Source organism: Triturus cristatus, chromosome 5_2 (genome assembly GCF_964204655.1).
Source record: "Triturus cristatus chromosome 5_2, aTriCri1.1, whole genome shotgun sequence".
In the NCBI taxonomy this organism is placed as follows: Eukaryota; Metazoa; Chordata; class Amphibia; order Caudata; family Salamandridae; genus Triturus; species Triturus cristatus.
In genome coordinates, this window is record NC_140588.1 from 412,413,166 (window position 1) to 412,438,300 (window position 25,135).

General features: G+C 40.0%; 1 protein-coding gene across 3 annotated transcripts in view; it reads right to left on the reverse strand.

Annotated features, from left to right (window-relative positions):
• Nucleotides 1-25,135, reverse strand: part of ACSS2 (acyl-CoA synthetase short chain family member 2) — a 156,908-nt gene that overhangs the window by 19,809 nt on the left and 111,964 nt on the right. For all 3 annotated transcript variants that reach the window (XR_014962136.1, XR_014962135.1, XM_085607321.1), the window contains exons 10-14: nucleotides 20,120-20,253; nucleotides 16,129-16,261; nucleotides 4,898-4,954; nucleotides 2,934-3,014; nucleotides 1,971-2,079 (exon numbers count right to left, since the gene is read on the reverse strand). Coding sequence is in view for 1 of the 3 variants with exons in the window: in XM_085607321.1 (XP_085463447.1) it covers nucleotides 1,971-2,079; nucleotides 2,934-3,014; nucleotides 4,898-4,954; nucleotides 16,129-16,261; nucleotides 20,120-20,253 (514 nt within the window). In the remaining 2 variants the exon portion in view is untranslated. The remainder of the gene's footprint in view (nucleotides 1-1,970; nucleotides 2,080-2,933; nucleotides 3,015-4,897; nucleotides 4,955-16,128; nucleotides 16,262-20,119; nucleotides 20,254-25,135) is intronic.

The window sequence follows — 25,135 nt, forward strand, 5'->3', positions numbered from 1 at the left end:
CCCCAGTTGAGATGCCACTGACGGGAATCCCACCATTATAGCATTGATGAACAGTCTAGAAGGCATTCCCATGAGATAATTGCCGACAATTCAGTGTATTCCAACTAAAGTGAAGCCTGGGTGAATGACACGATCGAACAGCAAATTTTGATGGCACTCTGATCATGTGCTAACAAATATGTATGTGCCTATAACACTATCTTTTATACACAAAGATAGCAGGCAGATGACGCTGATCATTGTATCTTGTTTAAAAAAGATTATGGTGCTGCACAATTAAGCATATTACAAATAATGCTGAATTTGTGTTGCTAGTTAAACGAACACCCAGGCTTAAATGTGGATCAATTCTAATAATATGGTTCTGATGAGAACAGTGATGTAGGCTGGATACAGGTATATATAGTTCTACATGTCATAAACAAGTTGTATGAATTTCATTTATTAAAGCAATGCTAAGTCAGTTTCAGACCTCTATGGAAGATGTGGCGAGAAGAAGACTAAATAACAAGCTCACTCTGCGCTGATTCACAAAGGGAAACCTATACTTTTTTGTGTGAGTTTACCATTTTTGGGGTATCACAAACTCCAAGTTTAATGTTACTAATAATAACTTTCCGACTGCGTCGACTCCGCACTTGTGGTGGAGACTTCAAACTTAAAAAATAGGCCTGCCCTATGTTTATATGGGGGGCGTTGTCCGCCCCTACTACGGAGTCTTCAGGGTAGTACAATTACAATTAAACTCCTAGTTTGTGAATACCAAAGAAAGTAGTAAACTTACACAAAAGTATGAGTTTACATTTGTGACTCAGGCCCAATGTTTCAGATATTTATTGAAGATGGGGCTAGAAGACCCGAAATATAAATGTCAGTCAGTTTCAAACCTCTATGGAAGAAGGGGGCTAGAGGAAGCCTACAAAGGCTTTCCTTAACAAACGTTTGATAAAGTGAGATTGGTTTGTGCAATTCTACACTTTTTTTTTTATTCCAATGATCACTATTAACATTAACTGAAAAATGAACCCTCTAGTTTGGTAAAAATGTTGTGTAGGGTTTCCGGCATGTTAGTCTAGTCTAAAAACATGAATTGTAGGCTTTACAGCTTTTGTTAAACTAACCAAAAACATGTAAGTTAAGAGGACATTGTTCTTCAGCTCTCAAAAGTAAAATTATTTTTTTATTCCAGATGGCATCATTGTAGAAATCTGACAAACCCAAGTTAACAAATTATTTTGGTTATTGCAATCAATGGCAACAGCAATGACATCATCTAACAAGGCTGAACTCCTACGTGAATAGCGATTAATGTTGTTTTTGAGATATATCTTAAGCTTAAGCATTAAATGTAAAAGTAAGTGTGGAGATTTTTATCTTTTACGTATTTTTCAATTCATAAAAAATTCCCAGCGGTTGGTTGGGAAGCTGTGCAGGACACAGGCTTGCAGGTGCCCCACTGGCAATGTCCTGGCATGTCATGTATTCTACCTGTGCTGAAATCTACATAGAGCAGATATAGGCACAAGAGACTGGCGTCCGCTGTGCAAATCCCACTTTTTGTATTCTATCTTTTTTTTCTCCACAGGGAAAACATTTTGGCATATGGTTAAAACACTTCCCTTACGCTCACGAAATCTAGGGTTCATTCATTCCCATCCTTCCGATCATTTTCAGGAAATAGGTTGGATCAGAGTTTGTGAAAGCCCACAAACATATATGTTTGTATGCACTCACAAATTTACAAGGCAAGCCATGCATTGTAACGCTTACATCCAATCACTTCTGTGGGATTTCCTACTGCGGATTTCTCCAGACACAGGCTGGAGATATGAGCAAAAATAAATACATTTATACCCGTGAGGCAGGGATAATTAGATATTTTTAAATATAAACGTATGTGTATGGCCGAAAATACCTTTGCTAATTGGGGCTAATTAGTAATGTGTTTAAGAAACAGGAAAACATCTTACCATCGCCGGCCACATAAAAGCCAGGAAACTTTTTGAAGTAGGTACTCTCAAAGCGTTCGTGGTTGCCATAAATAGTGCGCATGATGGCAGGCCAAGGCTTCTTGAATACCTGTTAAATAATTCAGAAGACACAATCTGACACTGGATTCCAAAAAACAAATAATCAGCCGTGTTTACTCTGCAACTGAAACTGGAATTCATGTCCAAAAGGTGGCACCAGTAGACCCCAATGAGAACATATTTCAGTTCTAGAAATAACCTTGAGGGCCTCATTGTAAGTGTCCTGGGAATGTGGCCGATGATATCCCCAATCCAGACACTCCCATAATTACCAATACTAGGAGTACTAGTAAATCTGGGATTGAGTGTATTACTGGCCTGTTACAAATTGGACCCATAAGGTGTCCTTAAAATGAGGAATTACCAGGGGAATCCGTAGTTCCGGTCCAGATTCCAAAAGTTATTCCTCATATCCTCACAATACATTACTCGGAGACTTCACCACTCTAAGCAACTGGTGCCTTTGCCCCAGATCTTGTAACTCTTATGGGGTTAGTAACTCCTGTTGCTCGCCTTACCAAAATTAAAAGCTCACTTGGAATGAAGGACAAAGAGGTAGCAGCAAGGACAGGAGAGACAGACAAGGTAACCCCACCAATGACATCTCAGGCAGCGGTATCACAAATTGGTAACTCTAAATGGCTTGGCTAGATAGAAGATTTTTAGGTCAAAAAGGAGCAAATAAAGTCTAAGAAAAATCCAGCTGTGAATTACTATTGAACTAGGCATATCTCTTTAAAAGGTGGTCCAAATGCTTGCAATAAAACACTGTAATAGACTATCATACATAATCTCTTCCTCGGGCATCATACACTGGTCAGCGTGCTCTAGATGGATGAAAATTTCTGTCAGAGGAGAGAAAGAGGTGGTGGGAGAAAGGGAATTTGAACAGAAACTGCTTACCAAATAGCCTTCTGCCTCTCCTTGCAGCTCCTCCCCGTGTTCATTCAGTATCGCCGGAAGTACTCCAAAAAACGGAAAGGTCTGAAAAATGCAAGAGAAATATTTGAAAGATTCTGGGGAAAAAACTCACTCAATAAAGGGGAACACTTGTCAATGTAAGATACTGATACAATGTATACTCTCAACTTCTCACATAAACATTCTATAACATAAGTTAAAGAGAAACTCAGTGCTTCATTTTTCAAGCAACTTCTTTTCTAACCCGATTTTACCAAATGAGGTCTTTAGGCTGAAGCTTTCAACAGAGCTGCACCTTACAGGCTTTACCATTTAAGAAAGAGGGGCGCCACAGCAAAGTGACATAATTTCTACTTTTGCCTGGATTCGTTCAATTATATTTTTTGTGACTGTTATTCAATTAATATCTTTTTGGGTGACAAATCAATTTGCCCAGTTACAATTTTTTTTTAATTTCTGCATTTTTTATCTTAGTGACACTACATTAAGAATGCGTCTCTCCCAAGCCTGTTACAGATTTTACCACACTGCAATATTCTTTAGCAGGACATTTTGTTCAAAGGTGGGGCATCTGGATTCCAGCTACTGCCAAGAAGTACGAACCATCTGGGCTTAATGCAGAGTTTTTTGTGAGGTCGACTTTTAACTTAAGTGCATGAATGTCAGCGTAGGCGGTACATTCAGATATACTCATACACGGAATACGAATTTGCAGGGATTTACATCAGTAGATACAACTTAGTATGGCAGAAGATTTTCTGTACTTTCAAATTAAGTGGCATGGATTGAAAATGGGGCTTGGGAGGTGGAAATGCGAAATGCATGGAGCACCCACACACAAATGTTTACTTGGTAGGGTGGGTAAAATCACTGCAAAATGCAGGAGGAGTAAATGAGCTACCAGAATACTTTACACACCAGTAGATCAGTTAAATTAACACAAAAAGAAAAAAAATTGATAAATGGATGTAGATTAAATGGTTGAATGCACATTCGTATTTAACTACAGGAACAGAAATTGCCCACCTCCCACCAGTTTTGTTGAATTTTTTTAAACTCAAGATTAAAACTGATTATGCTGTCCATGAGTAAAGAAGCCTGACATTACGTACATGTACGTCCTGTATTCGCCCGAACATTATAAGATGATCCTTTTTGAAGACACTATTTATGCAGTTATTGTAATATATGTATGAAATATATAGGTGGAGACAAAACAATAAACGAATATCTGTAAGAAGAAAAATCCATCACCAAGTGGGGGGGAGGGCAACATGATGGATTGTGTAAAAATCAGCTTAGCCCACCCACTAAAATGTTAACAACCCTTTAATTTAGAAATCCATGAATGGAATTTGCAGCTAAACAGTTGATGACAGCATGTTAAGCTTCATATCCGTTGAAACCCTACATTGGAAACAAAATGTAATATCACAATTCGCGACAGGCTGTTATGTAGCTGATGCCGGTCTGTAATAATATTACAACTTCAAAAGCATTAGAATTTCTTGCACAAATGTACCAAGGGAAAAATAATAACAGTATTTGTCACTGAAAAGTCACAATACTTCACCTCTAAAGACTGAACAATTATTTTATCACAGTGGATTCGTTTTGTTTCATAAATACCACTTAATAGATTGTTGGTCTCAAAGATACAGAAGCTCCCTCCCATAGGAAATATTGTCAACTCTTAATCTCATCAGACCAGGAAAAAAGTATTTCTTCCATGTTTACCACAGAAAACATTCCCTAGTCTCAATACAGAGCGTAGTGGTGCAGGTCTTACCTATAATCTAGTAAAGCTAGCTAAAATTCAGTCTGTTTACCTGAAACCTGAACAGCTAGCAACATTCATATAGAATCCAAACAGAAAACCCAACAGTTATTATACAGAAATGTTAAGATTGCCCGAAATATCTTGCTTCCGGCATGCACCTACTTACAGCAGATCCTGGTTTCAGTGGTGTAGCAGCCGGCAGCGGAGTTAGCACGTGGCCACCCTAAAATCAAAGCAAACAGTTTGTTAAACAGAAACCATGCTGCCGTTCTCTCCTATACATGACCAGATTGTCTAAAGCAAAGGGTTCATTTTAAGGAAAACCAAGGACTGCCCCAGCTTAAACAAATGTACAAGTGTTTATTGAATTTAATTAAACTAGGGACTACGATTTCCAAAAACAGTTTTTTAAACCAAGTTCTTTCAGCTCCAAGTAATTCTGGCCTCCCATTAAACAAAGCAGCAGAACTGTCGAGCAGAAACCTCATATTTTTCCTAGTACGCAGAAGAGCTATTGTTTAGCCACTCTAAATTCAACACAAAGTCCAGGATCCTGAGCACTCGCCATGAAGGGGGCCCAAACTCCCGTCAAATTCTGGATCCTCACTGCTCCTCTTCCTGCCCTCTCCCCAGCCTTCCTTCCTGATAAGCCCATAAAGATTTCAAAGAAAGGACCAAAACAGAAGATCACAAGGTTGTAACCTACTCTTTAGAACAATTTGAACATCTACCAAAACTGTAGTCACCTTTTATTTATGTTTTATAAACCAAATAATAAATAAAAGGCATTGTCATTTACAATGCCAATAGCTTAAACTTGCGTGAATGCGAGACCTATTGCATTGCAAATGCTTGTTTTCTGTTTTTGTTGCACGCTTCTCCTTAGCAGAGAGTGAGGGGGGGGGGCTGGGCTGTGAATCCACACTCGCTGGCCGGCGTCGTGCAGAAACAACATCGTATGTTGAAGCAGGACGCTCACCTCGGCTACTTAAATCTAAATTGAAAGTGGAACCGTTTATGAATAAATAATGGCCCGCGAATGAAGTAAAAGCAGAGCCGTTCATAAATACATAAAACGGCATTAGACATGCTGCATTTGACCAAGCAATGAAAATCCAAAATGTGCAGTGCGGCGTCCATGAAGCGCCCGCTGTGCTGGTACACGAGCAGAGGTAAAGCAAAAAATAGTGCTTACAAGACTTAATAACACGTACCGTGTACCGAAGGAAAAGGGCCAGTCGCCATGGGAGGTTACAAATGAAGACAAGGTGGTACTAAGGAAGGACTAACAAGCCTATTTACGAATCAGAAGCCAGCATTTACGAAGGACAATGGCACAAGCCAATGACAAATATGGGCGGAGAGTAGGCAGGGCTTCTATTCCATACTCTACTACAACAAGTCTCGCAGAGCAGCGCATGCGCGCTGGCTCTAAGCTCGACCTAAAAAACCTGAAAATCTGCCTGCTCATGCAGGGCTTTAACTGCTTGCTCCTTTGATGCGACAACATCACACTCTTCATACAAAAAAGATGACAGGCTATTGCCCTTGCTGCAAACTACCACCATCCCCAGAACCTGATGTCTTCCGGTATCAAGTTGTAACCACCATGATGACAAATGTCTGTACATCCTGAAGGCATGGTTCAGTATCTCAAGGAGGACCAAGACTATAATCTTAGACCAATAAAGGCTTAGTTTAACTAAGTGAATACATTTATATTTCAACACTTTCCCTTGCAGTGAATTATCAAACGTCCAACGCATCTTACATTTACACCATACATTTTTTCCGTGTTTATACCTCTCTTGGTGGCCTTCAGGATGTAATTGAGCACATATTTGTGTATCTCATTCCCATACAACCATCTAAGAACGTTCAAAACATCTCCAGAATTTTCCAGCCCAGTACTTTTTGAACACAATATACAATGGTTGTTGTAATTGTGGAGTGGAGAAGTGTGGCTCAATGATTAGAGCGGCAGACCCTGATGCAGAGGTCTAGCCCGGGACCAGGGTTCAATTCCCGCCATCGGTGGGTCTTGGGCTAAAAAATTCCATTGACCTGATAATTCTCGCCTCGGTGCCATTCCAATCATGGAGTCCCACTCTGCAACTCTGGGCAATAGCTTGCTTAATCTCCACAACGGCCCCCACAACGCTAAGGATGCCTGGCCTCCACCTTGGGGGTGTCCAGGAGTGGACGCCTCACAGGGAAAGCCAGGATGGGTTCCACAGCGGTATTCGTACAAGCGCCTTGAGACCCTTGCGGGTGAGTAGTGCGCTATACAAGTATCAATTTACAATTGTGAGATACCCTGAGAATTACTTACTTTGCTTAAGATCAAGTTTTGTGAATAGACTATTATGTGCTTCTTATACTAACTAACTTATCACACAGTTCCTGCTACTACTTTTTGAGGGGATTTAACACCAGATAAAAAGCATACCCATCATTTGAAGAGACCAACAGCTTTTACTATACCTCGATTATTAGATAATAAGGGCATCATTAGGATGGCGGGCGGACAAAGTCGTAAAAAGGGACCGCCCGCCATAAGTGCGGCGGTCCAGTGGGGGTGATTAGGATGCGCCCGCCACACTGGCGGGCGCATCCTGCATTTTTAACATTGTGGCGGAGGTGCTTTTAGCATCACCCGCCGCAATGCCAAAAATGCATGTTGTGCATATGCATGCACAACGTGGCAGGCACCGCGCAGTGCCTGCCATGTTGTGCATGCACATGCAGGGGGGTACCATAGGTACCCCCCATGTGCCCCTCCCACCCCCCCAACATCCTGGGGGCCCGCAACGGGCCCTCAACTTCAAAATCTGCATGCCTTTCCGTGGCGGAAAGGCTGCCTCCTGCCTGCATCTTAATATCGATGGCGGTGTCTAGCAGATACCGCCACTATATTAAACCCTTTTCCGCCCGGTCGACTCGTCGACCAGGCGGAAAAGAGGTGGACGGTCTTCCCGTCCGCCGTGGTACCCCCGCCATACTAATATGGTGGGGGAAATGGGTGGCGGGCGGGGAAGGATGTAGGGTGGATCGCCACCGCCATGCGGGCAGTGGCGATCCGCCCTACATCCTAATGGACCCCTAAGTGTCATTTCAGCGCGAGCCATCACAGATGATGTTGTCTTTTCAATTTTTCTTTTTCCACAACAGTATCATTCACAAAACGGTGTTTAGCCAAAATATCGAGTTTTAAATTTCGACCTACAATAATATCGTGTTTTTAATATCGTAGGTAAAGAATATCGAAGTCAAGAATATCGATGGACAGAATATCGATCCCAAGGTAAGTAATATCGAAGTTAATGATATCGAAGTAATTTATATCGATGTAAGTAATATCGTAAGCAAAAATTTCGATGTCAATAATATCGATATTTATTTAGTGTAATGTAATTTAATATGTATTTTATTTGTATGTTAAAGATTATTGTAATGTATTTTAATAAATTTAAAAATAAATGTTTAGAGATTAATAATTATTTTAAATTTAATTTAGCATTTTAGTATCAGAGCGGGTTGTGGATTTATAGGGGAATAGGGTGGGAAGTAATTTAATTGTAATTAATGAATTAATATGTATTGTTTAATTGGTATTTATGATTAATTAATTGTTAATTAATTAATAATTGGTAAATAATAATATTAATTGATTAATTAATTGTTAATTAATTATTAATTGTAAAATAATTTTATTAATTGCTTATTATATACATTATAATTAGTTTATTATTAATACTTATTTATTGTTATGTTAATTAATTAACTGTTCATTAGTAATTAATTGGTGATTTAATTTTATTAGCTGATTAATTGATAATTACATTAATTATGTGAATTTTTATGTGTAGTGGGCTGTGGGTTTATAGGGGAATAGGGTGGGATGTAATTAAAATAAAATAAATAATGATATTTTTTATTTATTTGTAATTATTATTAAATAATTGTTATTGGTTAGTTAAATATAGTAAATATAAATAATTTATTATTGTATTTTATTTGTTGTTATTGCTAATTAATGTATTGTTAATTAATAATTAATAGGTGAATATTTGTAATTTCGTAGTTAATATGTATTAATTAGTCAATTAATAACTATATTAATTATGAAGAATGTATTATTAATTGTAAATAAGAGATAAATTGATATTTAAATCCATTGTGTATTTTGTATGTGTAGTGTGTTGTGTGTTAAAGGGGGAATAGTGTGGGATGTAATTTAAAGTTATTTATTTAAATATTTATTTTATATAATTGGTATTTAATAATAATTATTTTAAAAATACATTGTTAACATGCAATTTTTTTATAACAAATTATTGAATTGGTTATAATGTTCATAGAATCACTATGCTATCTAGTGCTTTCCCAACTGTTTTACTATCTGGAGTGGGAATATTAATTTTTACCCCTACGCTATCCAGCGCTTTCCCTACTGTTGCACTCTCTGGAGTTGGAATAGTAATTTTTACCCCTACGCTATCCAGCGCTTTCCCTACCGTTTCACTTACTGGAGTGGGAATAGTAATTTTTACCCCTACGCTATCCAACGCTTTCCCTACTGTTGCACTCTTTGGAGTTGGAATAGTACGTTTTTACCCCTACGCTATCCAACCTTTTCTCTACTGTTGCACTGTCTGGAGTGGGAAGAGTAATTTTTACCCTTACGCTATCCAACACTTTCCCTACTATTGCACTCTCTGGAGTGGGAATAGTAAATTTTACCCTTACGCTATCCAACACTTTCCCTACTATTGCACTCTCTGGAGTTGGAATAGTAATTTTTATCCCTACGCTATCCAACGTTTTCCCTACTGTTGCACTCTTTGGAGTTGGAATAGTTATTTTTACCCCTACGCTATCCAACGTTTTCTCTACTGTTGCACTGTCTGGAGTGGGAATAGTAATTTTTACCCTTACGCTATCCAACACTTTCCCTACTATTGCACTCTCTGGAGTGGGAATAGTAAATTTTACCCTTACGCTATCCAACACTTTCCCTACTATTGCACTCTCTGGAGTTGGAATAGTAATTTTTATCCCTACGCTATCCAACGTTGTCCCTACTGTTGCACTCTTTGGAGTTGGAATAGTTATTTTTACCCCTACGCTATCCAACGTTTTCCCTACTGTTGCACTGTCTGGAGTGGGAATAGTAATTTCTACCCTTACGCTATCCAACACTTTCCCTACTATTGCACTCTCTGGAGTGGGAATAGTAATTTTTACCCTTACGCTATCCAACACTTTCCCTACTATTGCACTCTCTGGAGTTGGAATAGTAATTTTTACCCCTACGCTATCCAACGCTTTCCCTACTGTTGCACTCTTTGGAGTTGGAATAGTAATTTTTACCCCTACGCTATCCAATGTTTTCCCTATTGTTGCACTCTCGGGAGTTGGAATAGTTATTTTTACCCCTACGCTATCCAACATTTTCCTTACTGTTGTTTTTGTTGGAGTTGGACTAGTAGTTTTATTGTGTCTGATATTTAATATGTTTTGTAATATTTTAGCTATTGTAATATATAATTTATAATAAAAATTATTCAAATTAAAAATATTGATTATTATTTGCTATATGTAATTATTTAATATTTGTTAATGTTATTGTTTTATGTGTATAGATGTATTGGTAATTTAAAAAAATATTAAATAATTTATATGTTACAGAAATTATTATTAAAAGTAATTATTAAGTAAGTGTATATATTATATATTATATATATATTTTTAATTAAAATTTTATTTAATTATATATATTAAATATAAATTTTACATATTATAAAATATATTTAATTATGTTTCTTTTATTTATAAGTATTATTTGGTTTATTTTACATATATTTTTAAAGTAAAAAAAAAACGATATTTTTTAATTACGATATTTTTGACATCGATATTAAATTATCGATATTTTTGTACTTACCATGTTGTAGATAGGATGTCGATATTCTTGACCACGATATTTTTGTTGCGATATTTTTGTAGGTCGATTTTCTGTCTTTCGAAATTATGTCATACAACCTCACAAAACAGAGGCAAAAAAAATCTTCGTTTATTTGCCAATTTTTTTAAACTTTTTTCAGAAACATCAAAGAATGTCATGAGTGAACGCTGAAAAATACAAGGTTCACAATTTTCCAAGAGTACTCATATGATTAAAACGTACACACAAAAACTGTGTGCAGGTGAATATTTCCACATGTGTACCTTTTTACTCAAAAGTACATTAGCTGATAAACCTGTCTTTTATTCCTATGCAGGGTAAAATCTTTTTTCCGTGGAGAACCCACTTATTCTAAACTCCCATTAAATTCAGGGGTGTTCTCTCTCGACAAACACCCTAGAAATATACATACTTATGTCTTTGTTGGGAGAAAACTCACAAGTGTTTCCAAAGTGTGAAAATGAAGGGTACATATTACATGATTGTGGGCGTTTACCATTGCTAGCAGGACATCAATAACCTACGGCTAGACCTAAATTTGCCAATGTGGAGATGCCACCCTACTGACGCCATTTCTGTGTTCACATATTCCATTTACAAGGGTAACATTTTGCCAATCCTCTTTCTGTGAATTAGGTTTGGAACTCTGCCCTCACAAATACCGTCAATAGCAAACCTAAGTTGGATTTAGATGGCCAAATAGATTTGAAAAATCAAGTTCATTAAAGTGTCATCATATTAGCTATGAAATAAATGCTACTGGACAGTGAATATGAAATAAAAGTTTGATGATTTTAAAAGAATATGACCTAGTGAAATGTAATTGGTGCTCATGTAAAGTGCTCCAATACCTTCGGGTAGAGTTAGCGCTATATAAAACTGCAAAATAAAAAGATAATAATCATTCAAAGTTGTTTGGGTTTAGCATTACAATCGTATACACCAATAATTCACTGTGTGTTTATATGCTGAAGAAGCGTTGCTTCACGTACTGTGAAACCCAAATGATTGTAGGCCTCTGACTGAGAGGTATGGGCTGTCACTCAGATGACTAGGTTTAACTCTTGAGACTGTTGAGGATGACAGGCCTCTTGAGCTCTCTGAGGAAAGGGTGAGCGCCTGTGGAGAGTGGGTGAATGATCTCTGATACTGAGTGAAGTCCTGCAGCCACAGAGCAACTCAGTGAACTTGCTTAGCAGACTCCAGCCCTTACCTGTAGTGTATTGCACAGGCGGTAAGGTGGACACAACTGTCCACTAATACCATGTCAGTGAGTGTGAGAGAACGATGATACTGTTGAAACGCCACTTCTACAATAAATGAATGTCTGAGGATCTTTCATTAGGTAAGAGTCTTACTTATCCTAAGAAGGTGGTACCATCCGTAATGAATAATGCATGCTATCGACCTAAACAAAACAATATGCAATACATGCACAGATATTGCAACACAGAAGGAGCTATGCGGAGTAGCATGCCTTGCTAAGGTAACAGGGAATCTTAAGGAAGTTAAGAATGAGTAACCAAGCTTGGACAACAACCACCTGTGCATATCTGATACCTCCCCCTTCCAGTCACAGGGGTGGCAAGCCAATATTGTACTTTTTAGGACAGAGAATCTATGAGTCATCCGAGCCAGAAGAATGTTTTCTTACCCTTTTTCCATTTCTAGATGATAACAACAAGAGCAGAGGTGTTCTGATTTTATAAAAAGGGCAGGCTGAGGTCAGGACATTCCCCGCCCCTCGCACTGTTGGAATGGTTATGTAACGGTGGGAATGTCCTTTAACAGCACCCCCGAGATCTCCAAAAGAAACTTTTTTTTTTTAGGCAGGACAGTCAAGAAAGATCCAGTAGTCGCCAAAAGCTCACGGCAACTCATACATTTATTAAGGATTGGATAACAGACCTGGTGACTTGTCAGGAGCAATCACTGATATATGCGGAGCTCTTGCCCAGAACCTCTAGGCCTCGGGACATATGGGCACCGTTAACGTGCTACCTACTTGACCGACCACCGGGAGGGGAGGCTCAGTAACAAACGTGCATAGACTTAGGGTTGGGGGAGAGAGGGAGAGATAGGAGGAGGAGATGGGGAACTTGAACGTTATCCGTAACTGTAGGCTGTCTGGGTGGAGACTGTAGGGCGATAGCTGTGGGGGCAAGGTCATGGGAGTGCTAATATATGTGAAGAGGCGGGCAGGTCCAGGGGAGGGGTAATGGACAGGGCCTAGCGATGTGTTGGTGAATATTCATCAGGACCACTTTCAGGCTTAGGAGATGGGAAGAGAAGCAGACCCACTGAAATGCTGTGATGAATGGATGTGACTGTGGTTGGCATACCTGCACTGCGAATGCTACCTATGTGATATATGCTGTAATCATTGTTATTGTTTTGGTTGGAAAATCCAATAAACAGAATTAAAAAAAAAAAAAAAAAACTCATACATTTATAACACCTCACAAAAGCCACAAGTTTTCCTATCTGAATTCAGTTATTGGAACCGTGTGGATTTTTCATCTATCTCCTTGACGGCTTAGATGAAGTATTTATAAACAAGAAAGTTTAAGTACAGTGTGTAGTTTGTTCATAATGTTAAAATTATCATGTGAGACAAAATGTATTTCAACTGCACTCTAAAAAACACAACGATAAAAAACCAATCAGAAGAAAGTGTCCATGAGCTGCAGAATTTGGTCTAATGGTGAGTAAATTACAGAAGAGTAGTGGAGCTATGCTGATGTTTCTGTCTCTAGATAGTGCGTGAGACCATCCTCAGGACTACTTGCATTTCTGAAATCCGAGATCCCTTTAGGATGTCTCATCCCACATGCAGTGACAGAAATGAACCATATTTGATTGATTTATCCTGTTTAAATATGTCAACAATGGCAGAGTCCTAAGTTGTATATTGGGCAGGCACCAGCTCTAGTACGGTGTGGAAGAACGTGCACCAGTAGCCAGCCGTGAATCAAGCCAGCTCTACATCCTCAAAGTTGCAGGTAAATGTAGACAGTTGGCACTATAGTATTGATTCCACCAAAATCCTCATTCAGGTACCACCACACACTTGCTACCCTTTTATCTTAATTTTACAGGTTCTTTTTCATTCCTTCTTTCTCCCTGTTTTCCAACTCTCCTCGTACTCCTTCTTTACCCCTTTTCTGCCTTTCTCTTGCTTGCTCTGAGTCAAAGTCTGATGATGAAAGATAAGTCCCAGTCCTCAAAAAAAGAGTGATGGTGACCTCCCCCTGCAACCACCACTGGAAATGGGAGTCGTGATGTGTGGGCCTTGACTTTGACTCTCCCTGCGTTGCTTAGTTTTCAAAAAGGAGCAGCCGGCGATATAACTACAATCAGCATTTATGAAATGAAAACAAGCACACATTGTTACCAGAGCTAAGCTGACATTACTTAGTTATACAAAGAGTGTGCTGTTTAAAACATGAGTAGGGGATCTTTTTGTTTATAGCTGAGCAAAGGGTTAATAAGATCTTCACACTGCGATTAAAGGATCCGGGTTAGCATGGGTTGAGTGGGGAGCACAGGCTGCACCAGACCATGCATGACTGGCACAGTTTCTCTCTCTCTCTCTCTGCATAGCCAAGCATGTTGAACAAGACCAGTTTGGGGAGAGAAGTTGGCATAACGGCTAGGGCGGTCGACCTCGAATCTGGGGAACTGGGTTCGAGTCTCGGCAATGACGCTGAACATCCTGTGATTCTGGGCAAAACACTTAACCTCCCTGTGCCTAACAAAAATGAATTTGTTCTCATGTAACGCAACTGATGCTATGTAAAGCGCTCTGATACCCGATACCTTCGGGTCAAGTTTGCGCTATATAAAACTCCGTAAAATAAAAAGATAAAGGGGGAGACAGGACGACATGCACTCACTGGCAGGTCCACACTGAAGCCCATCACAATAGTTCTGTCCAGCAGCAGCACCCGGCAACGGAGGGCCAAGTGGATGTCCCTGAGGGCGGGAATGCGTACAATGGCACCCTTGCGCACCCCTGGCGGTGTCAGGACCATATTTCTTATTAAATAAAGAAGGCAGAGTGACATTCAGTTGCACCCTTCCTTTCCTAACTGACTACTTACCTCTCAGAAGCAGGTGATGATTTCAGGATCTAGTTTATGCCTGCGCCTTACACCTTCGCGGTGGTACTCCCAGGCAGCTGACATGATAGAGGCTGTTTCTGCTCCAAAGCCCTCGGCTGGTGCGATTAAACATCATCACGCAGCATGCCAAGACTGATAGTCCTAAATCCACCTCCTTCCTCTTTAATCCACTACCAACTCCCTGACATTTTATCTGATTTGTGCAGGTTCCTGCGTTCTCGCCTGGTGACGGTTTTGCCGTCTTTCTCTTCCTCTATCTTTCTGATTTTTGTGTTTTTCCCTCTCTTACGCTCTGGAAATATCTGATGGGAAAAAATAAGTGTTGGTCCCCAAAAATAAGTGCCTATGGCCCCACCCAGAACCACCGGCACAAATAAGGTACCGAGGCCAATTTTGAGGGAAGACAGGCGCTGTGTGGCCAGTCAGCGGGGCGAGCCTTAAGTCTGTACTTTCCTTTGCTCCTTACATGCTTTCATGCCAAGTTAATTCATTGCCTGCACTTTCCCAGCATGCCTCTCCTAGCGCAGCCATGAGCCAGCCCCAGCTACAATGATCCAATGGAAGGCTCAGGCAGGATGCGGGGCCAGTGACAAATGGGTGAGAGTGAGAGCAGTTCAGAAGACGACTTGGACAAAATGCAGCTGCCCAACAACTTACATTTTGTTTGGTTAAAAATGATCTGCATCACCGCTGCCTACGTGAAAGGAATCCATATTACCAGCCCTGTAAGTAAGTGCTGGTGCTGAGCACCAGAAACCACTGGCACAAATTAAGGACTGAAACAAACACCAAAGCTCCCTTGTTTTGATACCAACTCATTCCTCTTCCTCCCACCACCCTACATTTCCTGCCTTTTTATCACATTCTTACAGGTTCTTTTTCATCCAGGATTTCTCTCTTTTCCACTGTTGTATTATCTTACCCTTCCCCCTTCTTTCTCTCTGTTATTCTAGGTCAAAGTCTGATGATAAAAAATATGTCCTGGTCCCCAAAGACGAATGCCCATCCCTTGCAACCAGCAGTACAAAGTAAGCACTTGTAAGTGTGATTTTCCTATGGTACAAGATTTTGTGAACAGTGATGCGTGAAGGACCAGAAGAAAATGCAGTGATCCTTTGCTGAGGAAATTGGAGCAAGAGGGAATTGTTTTTATATCTTGCTCTTCCAGTCGAAAATATAATTGGATTTAAATCTTCATGCGGTGTATGTTTGAGAATTCTTAACTCTTTTTAACTCTTTTTAATGAATTTAACAGCAACTTCAATTTTTGTAAGACATTTTTTCCCCGGGCAAATAGTTACTCACCGTTTCCGTCTGCCAGAAAGTGTCCACAATGGGGCACTTTCCGTTCCCTACCACATTGTAGTACCACAACCATGCATCAGGGTTTATAGGTTCTCCTACTGATCCCAGGATTTTCAATGAGCTTAGATCATATCTAGGAAAAAATACAAAAATGAAATCAAACAAAGCCTTTTAAAAAAACATTTTGCCTTATCCTACACTGATGAAGTGATAAATAGCAGTTTATGCTAAAGATTTGCATTTGTTAGTCAATACCTCATTTTAAAACGAACACACAATTTCACACAAAACAATACAATAATGTAACAATGCTGTCCTCATTGACACTTAAGAAACACTGTCACGTTCTTCATTTCGCAGACTATATCACATGAAATATTAATGTGCATTACTTGTATATTTCTTTATTATCAATCATGATATTTATAACAAGTTAACGTAATTATACTTAATTATATATGAATGCAAAATACTGGCATTTATTATTCAAATGCTTATAGAGAAGGACGATTGTGGTCTTTGAAGAATACATAGATATGTTATGATTATTATGGTTAATTTGTTTATTATTATTTTAATATTTATATTATTACTCACATAATGATTAAATTATTTGGATTAATAATCGTAATAATGACGATGACTGGTTATGATTATTAATAAGAGGAGGAAGAATAAATGAAAGAATCATAATATACATTTTATCAAATATATTAATTCAATCATAATAATTACTATATTATAAGCATTATAATAACAGCAATAGTAACCAAAATAACCAAAATAAACATAACAATAGCTATGTAATCTGCAAACACAACAAAAGTTAGTGAATGATAAATGACAGTACTCCGTTTTTATATATAATTAAGAAACGCAAAACTGAACATAATCAGATATATTACAAATCATTGTGAAGTTTGCTCATCATAAACAGACCCCAGGATACACATCAAGTGCCTTTAGAAGACACCAGAATGCCTCAGTGATTTGCCTTATTTTAACTATATAAGAGTATGTAGCGTCCTCCCCAGCACAGTAGCGTGTAAATGAATCATCCCATACACGGAGCTTGGTATTACACGTCTTTATTTCTGAGAGTGTAACCGTTAACTGACACGTACTGTGTCAAGAATGTTATTAACCGCACCCAATCACTTACATCACTAGACTACAGAGTCTGTTAGGGAACCATAGAGGTCCCACGCTCTAAAATACACAAGACACTACATCTCACTCTTTTTTAAATAACTGTCTTCAAAGGTCTGGCTGGAGGTGCAATTTGACTTTGCGTGCCCCAACCGTCGATTCTTCATTTCGACTGAGGCGCACGTGACACGCATAAGCAGTTTGCTGGACCTCAGTAAACTCTCTGGGAGACCACTCTTGACTCTTTGGGTTGCGAGGTTTACGTATCCCCTATCTCGTCGCCAGTTGTAGCGTCATCCCCATCCCAGTAGCATGTAAATGAATAACGCCACACACGGAGCTCGGTATTACACCTCTTTATCTCTCAGAGTGTAACCGTCAACTGACACATACTGCATCATTAATTTTACTAACCACACCCAATCACTAGAATACAGAGTCGGTTAGGGACCATAAGGGTCCCGCACTCTAGAATACACAAGACATTACAGTGTAAAGGGTAATTAATTGCATAGAAGAGAACTTTAACTTCACATATCCATAGGGTGAACACGTGTGCGTCTGAAAGAACAGTTGCAAGCCAATTTGTAAAGTCTTAGTATTTCACCGTGAACAAGGTCTAAATCCTGTTTGCAGCCTCTCAGGTAATGTGTGTTTTCACAAAAAAGCAATGCAAATCCTATGGAAACAACACTGGAAGGACAATCTTTGGCTTACATTTCCGTCTACGAATATGGTTGGAGGGCAGAGCTTACTGTCTCACTCTTTGACCTTATGCATTTCTAATAGTGCATCGCAGTGTAAACAATAGAGAAAATCATCAGAAAGTTTCAGTTAAAAGAGTTTATGAAATGTAAATGCAAATTCAGCGACCCAACTTTACCAATATACTGTGGGGTGTGCTATCACAGTGCACCATAAAGCTACAGTGGGTGACTTTTATTTTTATAGAAGGACTTATTCCGTCTCTTTAAGTATACAGTGCGCACACCATTTAAATTGTGTTTTTAGGTATGCGCTCAGATCACGATTGTACACCCAACTGTTGGTGTGTACATTCTGTGTGTGCTTCAGGAGCCTGAAGTTCTGCTGCCAAGGTGTAGCAGTATTACCTCTGAATGAAGGTACTTGATAGTTACTCTCTCTAGAATTCAAAACAGAGAAATTGTTGAAAATGGATCTTTTTTTAAAGGTCTGAAATACCTTAATATGTATGTAAAGATTGCTTACACTCAATCTGACTTTACATTGAGAAAGGCTGTGAGTACCAGATTACATTGGGGTCTCATTGGTTACCAATCGAAGCTGAATTGTCACCACCTCACCTCCTCTTCGGTCGCTCAGTGGAAGACTGATTTAGGTCTCAGGTAGACCAGAATGAGCAGTGCTTAGAGGGTGTCTAGACAGCAGTGTACGCTATATAAAAGCGTGCAGTCATTCAATCATGTCCTACAAACAATGCATTCAATCTTCCAAGTCATTCCTAATCCCCCTGGTAAATCAATTTGAAGGAACTCATCCAGGATTCGGAAATTTCAGAACTTCCAAAAAGCATGAAAATTTCAGAAGTATATTGAAATATGTACTTCAAATAATCTTTAGCCATGTCCATACTCCAAAGCATGAACTCATCAGACCTTCAAAGGAACCGATCTCTGTGGACCCGCAGGGTAACAAGGCTCAGGGGTCAGCAAGGGAGTTCTATCACCACATTTCTAACCGACTCCCTAAACTGAACAACCAAGATCCCTTCACATCAGAGCCCCAGAGTGATTTCCTTTTCCTTCCTCTGAGCTCACTGTCATACATTTCCAGTCATGTTACCTCCTCCAAAAACTGACATAACAATGGTCTAATTAGGTGGTATCTTCTGATCAGCCATTGTTGGCCTCAGTTTAAACCTTGGGCACCACAGTTCGTCCACACACGGTGTGGCCATCAATTATGAAGTTAGGATACTGCCAATGAGACAGATGAAGGATACCTCACCTCGACTCATGTCAGCAGCCCGAAGAACAGTCGCCATGTTAGAATCTGTTTGCCATACCCAGCGCCTGATTTCTTAGTATGGCAATGTGGAAGGACAGTGGTTGGAGGCAGTGGGGGCCATCAGCTTCAAGATAATTTCCCATCTCCCTCTCTCCGTGACTTCCCAGGAATCTGTTTCAAGCCTAGCGATTCTCCCAGGCAGTCCCGCAGGGCCACAACGCAGACAAAGGGCCTGATTTAGATCATGGTTGATGGGTTACTCTGTCACAACGGTGACGGATATCTCAACCACTGAAATATAAATCCCACAGGATATAATGGAATTTATATTTCGGCGGACGGGATATCTGTCACCATTGTGACGGAGTAACTCGCTTGCCAGGATCTAAATCAGGCCAAAAAGGTAACAGCGAGGTGTTGCACTCTCCGTTGATAACCACATCACCACCCAATTCACTCACCATCCCTCAGATTGATGTGAAATACCACCGGAGGTCGTGGAGGGAGCCTGGTGGGACACAGGCCTGAACAAAGTTGGTGCCTTTGCTAAACTCCAAGTAAACTCTGTAAGAACATGTCTGCGCTATCTGCAAATTTCCCTCATGATTTCATTAACACTATTGTTTATATAACCCCCGGTAAACCTATAGCACCAACAAGCACAATTATCACATACGCGTACTCTTTTTTTTTTTTTTTGATACTCAACATACACGTACTCATAAGAAAAAAATCCATTGTGTAGTAGCATGCTTCACAGGCGACAGCCTAATAATATATAAATCAAAAATAATACCCTCTCTCGGACTGAGGGGTTGTATAGTTCAAACAAGGAAACATTTGGACCACCTACTTATTTACGACTTCTGGTCCGTACTTCATGAGCAGGCGGATTGCGGTGGGAGCAGTATAGAACTTCGTCACTTTGTACTTCTCGATTATTTCCCACATTCTTCCCACGTGTGGGTAGATAGGGACCCCTTCAAACTTTAAGAGATTAAAAAAAGTTTGTAATTAGAAACATTTCAGGAGGCTGTTCTTTGCAAGAAAACACATTTCATCGGACGACTTCTAATATGTTCATATGCTTGAAACAAAATGTTCTGTTTCTATGATTAGTGACATATTGGTCTAATTCTAGGACAATATGAATCACTGATAACTGTGAGGTCCTTAATCTGATCGCCTATAGATATGCGTTTCTGATTTGTATTCGGTTTACGCAAATATGCTTCTAATTGACCTAGATGGTGGGCATGCACTAAAATCTACATTTTGAAGGCCATTAATATGCAAAGGTACCCCTCCACAAGTGAAAAACACCAGCATGAGATGCCAGCTTCACAAAAAAGAGGAACGTCTTCTCTGCAGATCGAGTTCCCTTTAGGGTAGTGAGAGAAAGATCCAGCTAAACACAGGGTTAAGGTCTTCAGAAAAAAAAAAAAAAATTTAGGTCGACCCTAGACAGTGCATGCCCTGCTCTGCAAGGCATGCTGTATTCAGGTAGGGACTTGAGGCTCCACCCACTCTCCACCCATATTTTTCATTGGCTTGTGTCATTGTCCACTGTAAACTGTGGCTGTTCATTGGTCAATAGGCTTAGTAGTCGCTCCTTAGTACAGCTTTGTCTCATTTTGTAACCTCCCATGGCGACACCCTCCGTTACATGTGTTGTTACTCGGCAGGCTTTAATTACAGCCTCTGAGCACTACTTTCTCAAATAGCTTTGTCCTGCCTGCTGTTGTAAGCAGGACACGCGCTCTTCTAACGCTTTTTTCAAATTTTTCTAGCCGAACGCATTTGCAATGCAATAGGTCTCACATTTGCAAGAGTTTAATCTATAGCCATTGTAAATGACAATGCCTTTTATTGATCTGTTTTAAAAACAACACATAAATAAAAGACATTGTCATTTACAATGCCAGTAGCTCACAATCTCATAAATGCGAGACCTATTGCATTGCAAATGCTTGTGCTCAGTTAAAATACCTTTTAGAGTTATTGCATCAGACATGCACTCACATGAGCATGTTTCTTTCAAAATATCAAGCTTATCAAATAATCCCTGTCCTCAATCTGGATACGAAAACCAAACTATATTCTGCTTGATGTGATGTCATGAGAAGGGATGCCCTTGCTTTGTTCTTTATTTACACTCTGGGGTTGCAACTTTGAGGAAGAAACATACAAGCAGAGTGGGGCTTGCCATGCACCATCTCTGATATTTCCCAGGTGGACTGCAGGCTAGGGGGTTGCTTTACAGCAGGATGGCTCCCATGAATCTACCATGTTCCTATCACACCGTCCCCGTCCTGCAGTATGGGGCTTGTGTGAACAATTTTGTCAAGGTGGTGTTTGGTTTCCAGGCAGGCCCTGCATACAAAAGACTCAATGGCACATTTTTTATTTATTTATATATGTATGTAGGTATACATGCATGGATGTATTTATTTATTTATTTGTTTTTTTACCTCACTGAAACCACAAGAGAAACATAGACCATAGAAGTCATATCTTCTAACCTTAACTCGGTAAAAGAGAAGTTACCAGGCGAGAGGGTTAGAAGACTATGGGGCATATTTACAAGGGAATGGCGTAGCGTGGCGTTAAACACAAAATGCTAACACCACGCTCCGCCATACCAAAAACGCAGGGATGCGCAGTATTTACAAAGATACGGCATATACCTGACTTTGCTTAACGCCAACAAAGGCACCTGTGCACCGTAGTAAACAGGTGCCTGCGTTGAGAGAATGATTGTTTATCTGCAGGAAGGACCTTCCTGCACATAAACAATCACAAATGGCAATTTGTAGCTATTATGTGTGCTGCATTGTGCAGCACACATAGAAGTTGCAAATCATAATTTTCTTAATGATTGTTTATGTGCAGGAAGGGACACCTTCCTCCACATAAACAATCATTCAAGGCATTTTGTTGTTTCTATGAGTGCTGAACAATGCAGCACACATAGAAGCAGCAACAACGAGGAGAAATTAATCATTTCTCTTCATTTCGCCATGTTAAGACCAGGTTTTGCCTGGTCTAAATATTGGCGCTGCCTCCTATTTACGTCACCCTCGTAAATAGGGGTCAGCGTCAAAATTAATGGGTGTTGCAGCGGAACACCTACCACAACACTCTTTGCCCACCCCATTAACGCCACGTGTAGCTTGAAAGGGGGTTTATTTACAAATCAGCGTTAGGCTTAACACTTCCTTGTAAAATTGTCGAAGCCCGTATCGCCACAGGAACAACGTTAAAAGTGACGTTCCTGTGGCTATAGGGGCTTGTCAATATGCCCCTACATTCAACACTTTATTGAACGAGGATGTAATTCGAATGTGAGTCATTTCTATGCAGTGTAGAAGCATCAAAATGTCTAACTTACTGATGGGCTTACTCTAAAGCTAGGGACTGTTCCAAAAATGAACACTCTAAATTCGAATTAAGAAAGAAATCCAAAAGAGTGGAGAAAAGGCAAAGTGCCAGGAGAAAGCTAAGGAATGATGAAAACCAGCAACGGTCTTCCAAGAATATTGACTGGGCAGCAAAACAAATCTGGGACATAGTCACCTGGAAACAATGCTGCAACGGAGTTAAAAGTTCATAAGGAAAGCATGTCTACTGATGCATCAACCTGCATCCAGTTCTTTGCATGAAAACATGAATGGAAAAGACACATGAAGATGGAAGAGACGAGACAGGACAAAACTATCACAGATGTGCGTTGAGAGACGAGCAGGGCTAGTTGCATCACTCATGGGGCAATGACACGAAACAGGAATGGAGAGATGCACAGGAAAAAGACAGAAAATGCCTGCGCAGCTAATAATGGCAAATCTATAAGCAATCTATAGACAAACAAAACTGAAAACAATTAATAAGAAAAGGCCAGGGACACACAGAAGAGACTGATAAACGAATGTCCACCTCATATTAACAGACCACAGATCAGACTCTTGAACATCCAGCAAGAAACATGGATGGACCAGTACACACTCATCGACTGCTCTCTGCCTATGACAATTAACAGCAGTCAACAGTAAAGCAGAAGGAAATGTTTGAATATGTCAGACCGTACAGGATTTGCTAGCTCCAGGTAGCAGGCATGCAGGAACAGCATCTGAGAAAAACTGATGGGTGACTGTTATACAGCTACCTCAAGACACATCAGCTCTGGAGGGCATGTCACACCGTCCCTTGGATCAACCAGGTAACCAATCACATAACTTTACTACCAGGGGTCACACAAGTACGTGAACATCCTGACACATCCAGCATAAGGAATCATCGACCTTAGCGTACACACGACTAGACACATGGAAAGATAGAGAAGGGCTTCCTCTTAAATTGGAGGAAAGATGTTCTGTTGTCATCAAAGGACACCATATTGTCAGGGCCTGCAACTTGAAGTCCTCCTTGTTCCCTGACAAGGACACCAGGCAGCACTTCCTTTAAAAGGGCTGGGATGGAAATAAGGAGAGAGTAACCTGCAGTTTAGGCAAGGATGTTGCAGGGAAAGCATGGACAGAAAACTAGGCACCAGAGAGGGCCAGCATAAAAACAGAATAACTAAGTTATATACATGTCTCTGGTGCCATCTGTTCAACCTGTATATTTGACAAGAAGCTTACAATGGTGTAGTAGTCTGTGATTTGTTTAAAATATTATGATGCGCCCAAGATCAAACAAGTAGAAAAACAGTAAGTGCATTTAATTTGATTATTTTACACAGATAGGTTATAGAGAGCAGCGGCAGAGCATAATATTAAATTATGAAATTATGGCACCCTGTGAGTGCATTGGGAGGCTGGGTGTTCACAAATGTGTGCTAATGCAGATACACAATTTGTGTTATGAGTGTGAATACAGTAGTCGGGAAGTAAAAACGTTCCAAAATGTTTCTACGTCTCACTGGTCTGAAGGGAAACATTTCAAAAGATTCTAAAAAATCTTCAGGATACAAGTGAGAGCAGTTCCACCCCATCACATCTCTTCAGGTCTCAAACAGCAGATGCAGCCCTTCTTCTGTTCTTCTGTAGGACCAAAATGTGTTCTAGGGATATGAGTTGGAGTGCCACATTTATGCCTGCCACTAGCTAGTGGGGTGTGTGACTCCTAGGCACTCCCTAACCAATGGGGTAAAAGTTCAAGAGGGCAACCCTACTCACTTTTTCAGTAGTTCATGTTTGCCTTACTGCAAACAGGCCCAAAATGCCAAGTTTCAGGGGGTTTTTCAGATGATGAAAGTCTTCTTTCACACTAAACATGGGCTTTGAAGGCTGGGAGTATGTAGGCAAGTAAGCTACGAACATGACCAGTGTCCACCCACAACTAACACTACAATCCAGTTTGAATCAGGCCCTGTACCCACAGAAAACTAAGAGTCAGAAATTTGGAAGGCCAAAGGCAGGGTTCTTCAAGAACCAGAAACAGGATACACAAGAATTGTCCCGGCATCCTGCTTTCTCCCTTTGAAGGGTGTAGCAGTTGCACATGTTCCTCAGACAGACCTGTCATGGAGGACTTGGCACCATGGTGCCAACAGGAGAGACACAGCCCACACCCTTCAGCTGAGCTCACAGGAGTCATCCCTGCCCATTCAGATTGGCCTGTGAATCACAGTGAACTACTGTGTAGCTCCTGGGAGGTATTTCACACCTCAATCATGTCTCATTCATTCCAAGTACAGGCTGGGAGAAGCTGGAGAGTTAATTCAAATTAGCCTCCAGGATCCTTTAGGTAGGGAGAAGATAACTTTTCAAACGTTACTTTTCCTTGAAATTTATTAAAAATCATATTTCACCATTGACTTGGATTTTTAATAACTATTAAAAATAGTTGTTTAATCATTTTTCTACCTGGT